This window comes from Indicator indicator, chromosome 12 (genome assembly GCF_027791375.1).
Source record: "Indicator indicator isolate 239-I01 chromosome 12, UM_Iind_1.1, whole genome shotgun sequence".
NCBI lineage: Eukaryota > Metazoa > Chordata > Aves > Piciformes > Indicatoridae > Indicator > Indicator indicator.
The window spans coordinates 12,625,917-12,640,425 of record NC_072021.1 but is presented as its reverse complement, the minus strand read 5'-3'; the positions used below and the strand labels follow the sequence as shown (position 1 = coordinate 12,640,425).

The following is a 14,509-nucleotide window of genomic DNA, read 5'->3' as shown; positions in this document are numbered from 1 at the left end:
CTGTGCTAGCACTGGTCTGACCTCATGCTAAGCCTGTTTAGAAAGTTAAACTTTTCTTATTTGGCTTCAGCTACTTTCGTTCCTTGGACTTCTGATCCCAGATGAACACCAGCGAGCTGTGCAAAGGAAGCGATAAGAGCAGGGCAGTGGCAGCCTGCAGTCAGATCGGTGTATCAGAAAACCACAGCCCTAAACTGTAGTTCAGTGACATGGGATAAGCCAGCACCCATTTCTCCTCCAATACTTCTTCAAATAAAGCTTGTACATTGTCATGTGGTAAATCAGTTTCTAAAAACTGACCCAGCTGAAATATCAGCCATGCAAAAGCCCTTCTGATCACTCCTCCTCTGCAGGTCATCTTATGGCAATGGTCCTGAGATGCTTAAGCCAGTCCAAGAAAGGGAAGCACAGAAAAGGGAGTGGGCTAGATGACCTCTAGAGGTTCCTTCCAACCCAGTCCCTGGACATCTAGTGATAGGGCTGAAGAAGCCTATGTCAGGAACTTAGCTGGACTGCAAAGAAGCTAAGGTCTGCTGCTAGCACAATATCCTTCACATTCTTAAATTTTGCATCACAGAAAGCATGGAAATTCTCTAAGTTGTATACTTCAAAAAAGTACTGGACTCTACAGAGATAAGAAATACCTCCATTAAAATACGATGCACTGATTTCTCTCTAGTTCTTGTCCATTATCCAATGGTGAAAGCTGGCTGACCTTGCTCATGGCTTCACTCTGGTCTCTCACTATACTGACAAGACTTTGGAGGGAGAAAAGAGTGGATCCTTTCCTGAACACAACACTCAGAGCTCCCCAGTCAACCTAGCACACGCAGTATCATCCCTGCATCTTCACGCTTGTGAGATACTTTTCTCTGTGTTTTCAGGATCACTTGCCTCAGTGTCCGAAATCTCAAACCAGAACTCCCAGTCCTTAGGGAGTCCCACTTTGGTTCCCCAGGATTGGCAGCTTCACACAGATCCTCCCTCACCATCTAGAGTCTGCTGCTGCTGCAATTGCAGCCAAGATTTGTGTTGCACGGGCTTTCTTTTTTTTTCAGAGTATACAATTCCTACCCCTGCTAAGACCTGATAAATAGTTCAAACTCCCAAGCACCATCACTAGGATAAGTAGTAAATAATAATAACAAGCAGTATAAGGATTCTCTGTCATGGTGCCAGCCCACGGCCACTGCCCACCATGGGACCAGGGATCATGTAGTAAAAGCAAAGCCAGATTGCTTTTGGCACATTAATTCTGCCTTCCCTGCAAGTGCATCAACATCAAAACATTCTCCTCCACCTGTCCATGGCCAGCTCCTCTAACATGAAAGAAATTAAAAATATTCTTGAACATTCTACATACATCCAAGATCCACTGTTGGTCTGTTGGTCTCTGGTAACCTGAGACAAAAGTTAATGATTGATGCCATCTGGAATGGAACACATAAAACACACAGCACAAACCACTCATACAACATCCGCCTTCTTGTGTACCTAGTTAGAAGGAGCAATCTGTTTGCACATGCGTTAATTACTTGATCTCTGAGTTGTGCTTGAGGAAAGCTGCTGATGGAATGACTTACTATTAAAAGTCATAGAGTAGAGGAAAACAACTAAGCAAACAAAAACCTTATGTCTTGACTTCTAGAAATGTTAAATAGCCATGAATACTACTAAAAGACATGAGAAACTGGAACTCCTTGGCCCAGGAATCATATGCATAGGGTACTTGAAGTCATTAAACAGGCAAGACTGAAACAAATTAGAAGGTGTGTCAGGTAACAGAGATTCTTAAAAAAAAAATAAATTAATATGTTTGAAAAGCACATGCTTTTCATAAAACCTAAAATAATTTATATTGATTGAAATATGTAACTGAAAGTGATACAGTAGACATAGTGGGAAACTTGATTTTAGAGCACTTCATTTTGCAGCTCTACCAATCTTCACTTTGAAATATTTTCTTCTAGTGCATTATATTACTCTGTTGAAACCCCACAATTTTTAGTTGCTTGATTTTGGAAAACAAATTAATGAAAGTGAATTCTTTTGGGCAAAGCATTCTGGAGCTTTCTGTTCCACAGAGATTTGATGATACAACCCCCTATGCCCTATTGGCTGTAAAGTGGTCAGCAAACAAGACCCTCCTTGTGTAAGAAAACTGAAAACTATTTTTATCAGGGTTAATTTTGAGACAAATCAGCAGCTCTTGGCCAATGGAAATGAAATCACTGGTAAAGAACTATGGAGGCTGCAAGAACAAGGTACAAGGGGCAGAAAAACAAAACACATCATCTCTTCAGGTGGAAAAGCAACAGTAATTTAGCTTAGGCAGATTAGAAAATCTCATCTTAATGAATTCTGTCTCTAAAAATGACATGTACATTTGTCTAATATCTGAAGATCACTCAGGACCTGACTTGAGAGGAAGTGACCTCTAGTGACAGCATTTAATAAATTACACAACTATATGGTTAAACATTTCTATGTTATAACAATGTATTAATGCTAAGACTCTCTTGATTAAATTTCTCTAGAAACTGTTACTGTTATGTGCTCAGGGTTCTTTGCACTTCAGTGACAATTAACTTTTGAACCTTATCACCCTGAAAGAGGCTGACTCAGAATAAGAAATGTATGGACCTGTATGTGTTATCATCCTTCAGAAGTTAATGACTCTGAAAGTTATGCACACCAATATGTTAAGAAGTTTTCTTAAAGTGATAATCTTCCTGAAGTGAAACCTCTGGTAGACTAGTGAAAACTGGTTTTGACTTGTCTTGCAGCTTCAAAATGTATAGTCCCAGTGGTTTGCTGATGCCAGGTGAAATTTTGGTGCCTGAAGACCCTTCAGCTGAATCATGCTCACCCCAGTTCTCACTTTGCTCTTCCTAGTTTCCTACACAGCAGTAAGAACCTACCAAAGGGTTTGTCAAAGTACCACACTGATGAAATCTTCACCTTTGTTTCACGGCTGTCAGTCCAACAATTTAAAGGCTCACCGAGAACCAAACTTCAGAAGTCACAGCATCACAGAATGCTTATGACTGGAAGAGACCTCTAGAGATCATTGAGTCCAACTCACCTGCCAAACACCCAGGTCAGGCTGCACAGGAACACATCCAGGAGAGTTTTGAAAAGTCTCCAGAGAAGGACACTCCACAACCTCCCTGGGCAGCCTGTCCCAGTGCTCTGACACCCTCACCACAAAGAAGTGCCTCCTTGTGCTGAGGGGGAACCTCCTGTGTTCAAGCTTGTACCTCAGAGATTTATAGACATTGGTAAGATCCCCTCTCAGCCTTCTCCAGACTAAACAGCCCCAGTTCTCTCAGTCTTTCTTCATATGAGAGATATTCAAGTCCCGTAACCGACTTTGTAGCTCTCTGTTGAAATCTCTGCAGCAGATTCCTGTCTCTCTTGGAGAGCCCAAAATTGGACACAGTATTCTAGGTGTGGTCTCACAAGGGGAGAGGAGGAGGAGAACCTCCCTAGACCTGATGGACACACTTTTCTTAATGCACCCCAGGATGTCGTTGGCCCTCTTGGCCACAAAGGCACATTGCTTTCCCATGGATAACTTGCTTTCCACAAGGACTCCAAGGTCTTTCTCCATGGAGCTGCTTTTCAGCAGGATGACCCCTAGTCTGTACTGGTGCCTGGTGTTATTTCTCCTTACTTTAAAAAATGTGTCTCTATTAATCAAAAGTAAAAGCTAGGTATTCATTCAGTCACCTGCTGGATACAGAGGCAAAGGACACTACTATATGTTAAAAATTAACCATTTACCACTAAAATATAGTTCAAGATCCTGTTTCTTTTTTTTTCATAAATCACCCCCATCCATGGACCAGGATTTGTATCACAGCCTTATCTCCCACAAACTGCTCATGACAAAAGCTGGTGGGCCCAGTGCCAGCATGTACCAGCAACCAGATCTCCAGGTGCCAGGTGACATAGCACACAGTAGGGCAGAGGCTCCTGACCTGGTAAAGGAGAAACACAGATCACAAGTGATCCAGGGACAGCAACAAGGAGAATGGAAAAACTCTTCGGTTCTCTCCTCCCCCTGCAGTACCCAGCTTCCACTTGCCTGGGATGGAGGCACAAGGCTTCCACCAACACCACTGGCACTGCCAGTGTGTAGAGTCAGGCTCACCAAGCTGCTGCTAAGATTTCAGCTCTCACTGCATGAGGACGTCCCTGCCAGAGCGGGATAGATGTGGAATAAACAGGCCACAGGCACTGGGGCTATGAGGCAAGGCGTGAGGCTGGGGCAGGACAGGCAATTGGAACTTTGTGAGGAATTTAAATCCAGCAGCTCTCATAATTATTTTGACTTGACATGCTTGCTGTTTGGTCTAGTACAAGAGTGTCTTAAATATCTACATTTGGTTAGGTTTATGTAAGCAACACCACGTTCACAGTTTCATGTTATACTTTTACTCCCAAGTTATGTGTTCATCTTGCAGTATGCAACACTTGCTTGTATGCACTTTCACCCAAATACACACATAATCACCTGTCTGGCTGCATCACTCCCAGTGGGGGCTTATCTTACATTTGTAAGCATCACTAAGAATAGAGTACAGTACAGTTCCTTGAGTGCATGTGTGTGCTGGTATTCTATCATCTGTTTGCCTGCCCCAAAGGTTGCTGAGATAGCCTGTCTTTGATCCTGAAAACCCTTCATGTTTTCATTTAGCTTTAACAATTACACACTTATCTTGAACAGGAAGAGGGAAACTTTAAATGCAGAATTGGCTAAAACTTGTCTACCAGCCAGTTTTCTATCTTTTGCAGCCTTTATTGTCTAGCAAACTGAAGAAAACTAACCCTTTGCATAGAGAATCCCAACAACACAACAGAGCAAGGCTAACAAAAACAAAAAACCCCAAACAAAAAACAACCAAATGAAACAAAACAATCAACTCAAACCCCAAACAAACAAACACCACAACTGAGGGAAAAGAGACACTTTTGGGTGCAGTTTCACAAGATAGTTCCAGTTGACCCAACTGCTCACTGCTGCCAAAATGGGAGATGTCACTTCTTTTCCACTGCCTCCTCCTCCTGCTTCTGGTTCTGCATTTCCCCCACTCACCTTCTGCAGGTTCTGGAAGTGAGCATCTCTGAAAACTAACCTACCCACTGGATTACCACATTGGGTCTCCTGCCAGGAAGGTGAAACAAGCAGGCATGAGGGAGGAAGTGGGACTACACAGTCAGGAACGGGGATAGGAACAAGGTCAGGGAGACTGCAGATCTCCTCATTCAGCAGCAGCTAGACATTACACAGGCTGAGTTGTTTGTGAAATCACAATCCACCTAGGCCACCTTCTACACATTTGCAAAGGAATGCCCATAGGCAACTTCACAGGACAGGGAAGATGTTGTCTGTAGATCAACCTAACCAAAAGATAGCACCATGTTTCATTACCTTAATAAATAATATGGTAAATGCTATCCTTGATTGTGATGAGCTCATTCTAGGAACCAGATTTGTTGAAGTTTCCTCAGTTTTCTCAAGGGAATCTTGCAAAGCTTTTGCTTTTACATTGAATTATGAGGTATATGAAAACATTAATGTTATCTTCATAGAAATTTTGTATTATCCTTTAATTTTCAACTTCTAGTGAGACAAAAGGTACAGCAGGATTCTTATCAGGCACTTGGATAAATGACTCTGTGCTAAATCCACCATGCAGAGCCTGCGTGTTGGCACAACCTGTCACCCTAGGCTTCATTTCAGGCTACTTTGAAGAGAATCTCAAGCTCAGAGCTGACACTGGTGTATACTGGAACTAATGTTTACTCCCCAGACATGGGAATCACTAGTGTGCATGACAAGGTCTCAGTAGTCCTTACCACATGGTTGCAATCTGTAACAATGTCAGCGTCTATACTAGCAGCACTGATGGCACCTCCCAAACCAAGCAACATTTCTGTCATTCTGCAATGTGTCTCTGCAAATTGAGTAAAAAGTTCAAAGAAAATGCAAGCAAAAACCACTAGGAAAATATTTTTACAACCTCCTTCTTCTAGTTACAGATATAACACATAATAATACTAGGATTTTTCTTCCTGAATCACAGGCTGTTCCATCAACAAACTGAAGGCCTTAAAACTTTTTCTCCTCTGCAGTGTACTGGCATAGACCACATACTAAACATCACAGAAATTGAAAATTAACTCAGTCAGGCAATTTTGTTAAAGGCTTCTGTGCTGCACACAACTCCAGTCACACAGAACTGTTAATTACTGCTGGCACTGACAGTAGGGATCCCCTTCCATATGTTGGGACCAGATGATGCAAAATAAAAACAAGCCCTCCGAATACGGTGCACCTCGCCATGGTCACTGCCCATGCGACAGCCGGAGCACTGGGGGTTCTGGCAGCAGAGATTCCCTGCGCTCTATTTTTCGCCGGAGTGCTGAAACTCTTGATGCCTTATGGTTTGCTTGGGATTTTTTTAATCTTTAAAGACGCAACTCTCCTTCTAGACCGCCTGATCCCTTCAGGGATTCAGCAGATTTACCCCAAGCCTCCTCCCACTCCGCGCACGGGAGCCAAGGAGCCCGGGGCAGAAGACTCCGAGGGGGTGACCGACCTCCGTGGGCTCGCGGCGCCGGCTAACATCTCCCTCAGCTTCCTGCGCCTCGCTGCGGAAAGAGGGTCCGGAGCGCTGGAAGCAGGGCAGGTTCTCCACTGCAAGGAACGCCCGAGGGCACAGACCCTTGCCCTGCGCCCCGCAAAGCCCCCTCCCGCCTTCAGGGCGGTTGCTGCCGCTGACCGCCGGGTACGCGTCCCAGGAAGCGCAGAGGGAAGGCACCGCTTACCGGAGCTGCTCGCCGGTGAGCAGGACCTCGGCCATGTGCTCCAGCTCCGCCGCTTTCTGCTGCATAGTGCTCATGCCCTCCTCCATCGCCGCCGGCCTGTGAGCACAGCACCGCCGGGTGAGGTGGGACCGCGGACCCACCGCCCTCCCCAGCCGCGCTGCCCGCGCTAGCAGCTCCGAGAGGCACCTCTCGCCCGGCCTCGGCCCCTGCAGAGGTTGGCGCTGGAGTTGGGGGACAGCTGTAGCCTCCCCGTCCCGCCTCGGTTCACCTGAGCGGGCCAGGTCACTTTTCCCCTCGGCAGGCTTCGATCCCCTCCCTGCTTCCCGTGTTATTGTGTCACAGGCAGGCGGAGAAACACATGGCTGCAGCCGCCGCAGCCGCCTCAGCCGCAGCCCGGCTCGCCGAGGCAGCAGCGTCCCCCCACGGCTGTCACACGGCAGGGTCGGCTCTGCCTGCCCCCGCGGGAAGAGGCCAGCTCTCCGCTGGGCTGCGAGCCAAGCGGCGGCCACCGCTCCCCTCGTCGCCGACCCTGGGCTGGGGGAAACTGTGCAGGGGGCAGGAGGTGGCCGCGAACGGACCCTTCCCGCAGTGCAAAGTCCCTGCGGTCTCCGTCCAGCGCGGGGCTCAGCGAAGGGAAAGTGCGCTGGGGCTGCGCGGCTGTGCGCTGGAGGGCTCCAGGCTGCCGGCGCGGGTGGGATGCTGCTGCCGGCGGCTTGGAGCTGCGCTCGGCGGTTAATCTGAGCCACACAGGCCGGGGGAAAGAGTTAGCCGGGGGAGGGACGGCGGGCAGAGAGGGAGCTACTGGTCCGGATTTTCACCCTCAAAACCTCCTGTTGCTGCTTTTCCACCGTTCTGGTGTCTGGTTGTGTGCTATCCAGGGATATTTTCAGACACTGGTCCACTGGACACCTCACCTCTTCCTCTCCAGGTGACAGTGGATGCAGAAATCTTGAAAGGGCAGAGAAGGATTTAATCTTGGCAATGAGAAGTGCAAGGTCATGAGCACTGTTTGTCAACATTTTGGATGGGAAAAAAACTCCCAGCCTTTCTTAGAGAGTTCCGGGGGCATCTTCTGCAGTGGTCCAACCATGGTTTGAATTTATGAAGATTATGACATACTTTGATTGCCTACTCATTGCCTTTACTTCTGCCTGCACATAGTCTCTGTGTACAGAAAACTGCATGCTGAAATGTCTGCAATATTTTGATAGTTTCAGGACCAAGAGAATAAACTATGAGGGAATCAAGTGAACCTATTAGTAACTAGGCTGCAGACAATGAGAAGGTCATTCTCTGCACAGCCCATAGCAGACTTGCAGTATTTATTACCAAAGGAAGCTCTGGATGTAAAAGAATGACTTGGAGTCAAGGAAAAAATGGACAAGTACTTGGAAAAGAAATCTACAGAGGGTTACTAAGCAGACAGTGGCCACATCCAGCTCAGGAAATTCTCTGTCCTAAAAACAATTGGAAGCTAGGCAAGCACTCGTGAGACATTTCATATATGCTTTCCCTGCTGTTCCCTAAGCATCTGTTTATAGGCACAAAGATGAATACTGGACTAGATGGACCTTTGGTTCAACCCAGTATAGTAATTTTAGTGAGCACTTTTGCAGGGACTCAAAGAACACTAGAGATCCAGGGATGGTGAAAGTTAAAAAATGAAATCTGTCTTCATTTCATTTGCTGAATGGGTCAGGGAGAGAAGACAATTTAGGACTGTAAAAAACTATGGCTTGAGCTTGCTATAAATTCAGAAGATATGCATTTAATCTGAATACTTCCAAACACCCTGTAATTCCACTTGTACTGTAAACATACAAAGTACAGATTCACAGAGTTGAAAACAAAAACGTAATTGAAATAACCATCTCATCTGACCTTATCTTTAGGACAAAGAATTTACACAGTAATTTTTATCAAGCACTTTATCGTATGAAAGACAATTTCAAGAGAATGTTATTGTACTTTGCAGACTATTTCTCAATAAGCTCCCAGCTCCCATCACCTGGATTTGCCCAGTTCAGCCATTTACCACTACTAAAAGGGGAAGCACTGCATTTGGCTCTGGTGGCACTATCTACAATGTGTCTTATGTTAGTTTTTCCACTTTCAGGACCTGTGCTTGCTGCAATTCAATTCATTAAACAGGCAGAAGATGATCAGAAGGTGGAGAGTTTCTTCTAGATTAGTGAACAGAGCTCACTAGTGTGCAGATGACTGTCAGGTCCAGCAAGCACCAGCTCTGGCACTGAGGTGGAATGGGTCTGGGGAACTGGGAGCAGGAACAGAAGAGGAGGAAGAGGAAAGGGGAAGTAGATGTCTTTGGGCAGTGACAAGCTATCAGCTTCATTCATGTGCTTGAGGAACTGCAGTCTAAAATGGATATCTTTCCTTGTATATTTCTGCAATTTGAAAATGCAGGCCAGTGCAATTTCCTGTACTGAATTATTTAATGATTATACAAGGCCATGTTTGCCTTTATTTAATTTGTAATTTGTTCCACATGTTCACACTAAAATTTCTTACAGTATGCCTAAGAGGAAGGAATTCATCACCTCAAACCTACTGTCATGCTAAAATGGTTAATTAACATAACCCCAAAGGGTCACATGTCAGTCAAGAGCCAGTAATGAACTACATGAAATGGTTAGAGTTTGGATCTTATTTTTAATGTAGAGACTGCTATGGAACATAAGGTCTAACAAAAGATAAAACTGTCTTGACCCTCCCTCCCAGGGGAGACTCACTACCAAGACTAGGACACTCCTTTAAGAGATGGGACAGTATGTAATGGGACAGTATGTGCCGAGTCTGCAATCCTGACAGCAAGAGAGAGAGAGAAAGACCTCTGAGGTAACCTCTGTGAAGCAGATTAATTTCGTTTTAAAGTTTAATTTCTTTTTAAAGGTTTTCCAACTTTAGGAGTTAGTGTCTGGTTTAGATATGAACACATGCATTTTACCTTAGCATGGCTGCCGTTAAGTGAGATGAAGGTAGACAGCTAACATTAAGGCATTCCTCAGCCAAGAGCATGACAGATCTTTGAGCTGGAGCCCTGAGACACTTTAAAACTCAACCTCCACAACAGAGAGAAAGTAAGAAGAGTCCCATAGGTCTAGAGGATAGTTGGTAACGCAGCCATGAGTGGAATCTCAGGTGTCTGCCAGTGACATTTGATGATGCTGAAGGCTCTCTGGCATGGGTGAGATATTAGGCTATGCATTTGAATACCCAAGGTCATGATACTCTGTGTAACATCATGCATGAACAGGGACCTTGTATTAGAGCACTAGCTTTATAAAACATTCTAGTGATTTGTATAAACTTCCTTATCTCATTGAGTAAATGTCCAAGTCATGAACTGCTAAATGTTTACACAGTGAAGTAAGAATATTGTTTTCACTGCTTTAAAGGGGAAGGTTATGGAGCAGATCATCTTGAATGCCATTACGCAGCATGTGAAGGACAAACAAGAGATCAGGCCTAGTCAGCATGGGTTCATGAAGGGCAGGTCATGCTTGACAAACTCGATCACCTTCTACAACAAGGTGGTCTGTTTAGTGGACAAAGGAAAAGCTGTGGATGTCATTTACATGGGCTTTAGTAAAGAATTTTACGCTATCTCACACAGTATCCTCCTGGAGAAACTAACTGCTCGTGGTTTGGATGGGTGGGCACTTCAGTGGGTTAAAAACTGGCTGGATGGCTGGGCCTAAGTAGTGGTGGTGAATGGAGTTAAATCCAGTTGGTGACCAGTCAAGAATGACAATCTCCAGGGCTCAGTACTGGGGCCTGTTCCCTTCAGTATCTTTATCAATGATCTGGATGAGGGGATCGAGTGTACCCTCAGTAAGTTTGCAGATGACACCAAGCTGGGAGGGACTGCTGATCTGCTTGAGGGTAGGAAGGATCTACAGAGGGACCTGGTTCAACAGGGCCAAATGCCAGGTCCTGCACTTGAGTCACAACAATCCCATGCAATGCCACAGTGGGGAAAAGTGGCTGGAAAGCTGCCTGGCAGAGAAAGATCTCGGTGTGTTGATCAACACCTGGCTGAATATGAGCTGGCACATGCCCAGGTGGCTACCAAGGCCAACAGCATCCTGGCCTGTATCAGCAATAATGTAACAGCAGGACCAGGGAAGTGATTGTCCACCTGTGCTCAACACTGGTGAGGCTGCACTTGAATACTGTGCTCAGTTTTGGGCCCCTCACTGTAAGAAAGATACAGAGTTGCTGGAGTGAGTCCAAAGAAGGGCAGAGAAGCTGGTGAAAGGTCTGGAGAACAAGTCTTATCAGGAGCAGCTGGGTGAACTTGCATGGTTTAGTCTGGGCTTGTTTAGTCTGAAGAGGAGGCTGAAGGGAGACCTTATTGCTTTCTGTGACTGCGTGAAAGGAAGTTGTACTGAGGTGGTTGTTGGTCTCTTCTTAAAAGTAACAAGTGATAGGACGAGAGGAAATGGCCTCAAGTTGCACAAGGGAGGTTTAGATTGGATATTGGAGGAAACCTTTTCACTGAAAGGGTTACCAAATACTAGAACAGACTCCTCAAGGAGGTGGTTGAATCACCATCTCTGGAGATGTTTACAAGATGTATAAATGTGGTACCGAAGGACATGATTTAGCGTCATCCTTGGTAAAGTTAGATAATGGTTGAACTTGATGGTCTTAAAGGGCTTTTTCAAACAAAATGATTGTATGATTCTATGAAACAATATTACATCTGTGGTTTATATTGTTAATAGATAAATTAATCTGAGATTTGATAAATTAGTTCCTCAGTCTAAGTAATTAATTTTCCTGTGGCATTGTTCTTGAGTCCTATATAAGGCTCTTTATCTTGCCCTTGCTGAGATTACTAGAGCTTTTTAAACAGGAAAATAACATTGATCACCTCACACAGAAGATGGTGCACTTTAGGGAGAAAATGCATTAGCAGATGAGCTGTTTGATGGGTTAACAGTTTTGGGTTTCCTAATTTTTTTTTATAAGGGACAGCATTGTGTAAGCATCAAAATTAGAAATACTTGGTTCCTCTCTTACTGAGGAAGATAAATTCAAAATAGGGTTTTGGCTTTTAGATTGGACTTTCGTTTAAGTAGCTCTTGCAACACGCACAGAAAATGGGTGTGTCGTTTTGGTTTTTTTCTCTATTCCCATTCTTTTTTGCAAAGAGAGACCACTTGGCTTTGTGTTTCAGCTGGTTCACTTCCTTAGCACTAGGGGCCTGACAAGGGGAGCCAGAGGAACTACCAGGTATTGTCCAGTCTCCCCTCCTATTTTCAGACTACATACAACAGTGTTTCCCATTGAAGGCATTGCATAGATTACATTCACTGCTGCTCATTTGCTGCTCTAAGTTTAAACAATTTAAGTTGTCTGCTAGGAACTGGTTAGAAGAATCAGTGCTTGTGTGATTCAAAGGACTGAATGCATCTGCCCAACCTAATTTTAGTCTTGTGATAAACCACAGGAAAAGTTAGCAAGTTTTCAGAAAAAAAATTCCTACATTTTGAACTTCTCTTTTTCTATTATAACATCCAAGTTCCTGTAAAAGCCACCACAGTGAGATAGCAAGGAATTTATCACAATCTATCCAACATTTCAGCACTAGAGTGAGACTAGTAGCTGTCTAGATTCTTATATTTAATATGGCACTGACCTGGCAATCATTATAATAGTGAGCTGAATTGCAGAGAAAAAGGGATTTTGATTTTCAGATATACAGAGACAATCTGAAAGAGGCTTTCTAAGTTTGTCTTAACTCAGCTTTTCCATTTTGTGGTAAATGCTCAAACATTTACTGGGCCAGGGACAGTGAGATTCTTGTGCAGACTGATGGCTAAAGCATGACCAGCAGATGGGTACATGTCTTAGTGATTACTCCTGTGAACAGCTAAATGTTTTATGGAAACAAACAACTTTGATAAAAGATCATAAATTCACATCAGACCATCAGACCAAATAACTAAAGCTGACAGTATGGTCTGCTAAACCAGCACTTTGCTCTGCCCAGTTTCAGTGATACCATTTGTACTATACACTGGAGTCCTTCCATTTATCTATTAACATCTTCTATTTTCTCTTATTTCATATACTGGGCATTGTAATAATTTGTTATTTTGAGCATCACAAAAAGAGGTACCTGTCAAAAACACCTGTAGAACTGGCAGAAGCCTTAATCTTTCAAGATTTCATATGTATTTCCAATATTTCTTTTTTGGTTTGTTTTCTCTTTATTTTGTTCTGCATTTAACTGATAGAAATTATGAACTCATTGAGCCTGAGTAATGTCTACATCATATGTTGAGTGCAGGTTGTAGTCCAGGACTCTTGTAGCATCCAGCTTAGCCCATGGGCTGCGAGGTGTGAGTCAGGTGAGAAGCATGACTAAGAGCTGAAAAGGAACTGCTTTCTAAACCACATCTCAAGTGTGAAGGCAACACCTACTAGCTAAGTGGTAAAAGCCAGCTTCTTAAGCTGTCCCCCCAGCTGTATCTGTGTTAATGTGCTCTGATGTCTGATTGCAAGATCAAAAAGGATTACTTAAAACACTGTGGCTTGAACTGATGGTTTGACTCTGCACTGTAATCAGCCCTGAACACTCAGGCGCTCTTTTTTGTTCTCCTTTGGGAGGTAACACCTAGGAGCTGAGATTCAAAGACACTATTCCTTACTACTCCTTTATTACCTATTCCTGCTTCTCAGCCTGAGTTTGTGTTGATAGTTGCTCTTTCCACACTGCCTGTGAAAAAGCACACTCTACCATAGGCAATCTGGCTCTTCCATGCCCTAGAGTTAGCACTACAGCCAGGTTTGGAGTGGGTGGTGGGTTCAAGTATGCAGTGCACATGTGTCTGTGGATATGTGGTTCTGGTGGCAGGAACAGATGCAAACAGTTTGAAAGGATACCTAACAGCTGCTGCCATGAGATACAGAATTGTGCCTCTGTATGACTGATGAGGTTTTTAATAAAGAGCAGCAGTCTTTGTCAAACAGTACTCTGCAAAGCAGAGGTTTCAATGTTGTCTCTGTTCATAACCACATCACATCCTGTCGTTAGGTGAGGCTGAGATATCCCATTGCTGAGGAACACCCACTAATAAAGCTGTTCTTCAGGATGCCAGGCCTCTCTGGGGCACAGCTGGCAGGCATGGCACATTGCAGTTATGTCACCAGTACTGTGAGATGCCAGAAACACCACAAACCCATGGTATCACTCAGCTCCAGTGGGATACCCACCACCAGCAGCTACTCTGGCTAGCCTAACCCCTGTGTATGTCTTCATATTAAACTGTTTCCAGTGTATACGTTTAATCGTTCTGCCACCCTGTGGTCTTTTCAAGAACTTGAGTATGAAAATACCTGTTAGAAATTTGTGAATTGATGCTCCCCCTTCCTCCCACACCCACCAAAAGAAAAAAAAAAGACTGTTAAAATAAGCCAATGGTAATTTTAAAATGGTAATTTTATAATGTAATATGTCAATATAATCTTTGCACAGGATCACAAACAGAAAGATACTTGACTCCATCACTAATGTCCCTCCACAATGAACAACAAAATAACTACCCTAATAAAAATGAAAAAAATAAAGTCAGTAAAATGCTAGATAAGTCAGTATTCTCTTTTATGAAAGCACGTTGCAAGGAAGTATTTGTCTGGGATC

The 14,509-nt window shown here is 44.1% G+C and overlaps 1 protein-coding gene across 1 annotated transcript in view; it reads right to left on the bottom strand.

Moving 5' to 3' along the window:
• DEPTOR (DEP domain containing MTOR interacting protein) overlaps positions 1–6,923 on the bottom strand; it is a 69,410-nt gene extending 62,487 nt beyond the window's left edge. The window contains exon 1 of the mRNA XM_054385384.1: positions 6,838–6,923. Within this exon, the coding sequence (XP_054241359.1) occupies positions 6,838–6,923 (86 nt within the window). The remainder of the gene's footprint in view (positions 1–6,837) is intronic.
• Between the last annotated feature and the right edge of the window lie 7,586 nt (positions 6,924–14,509).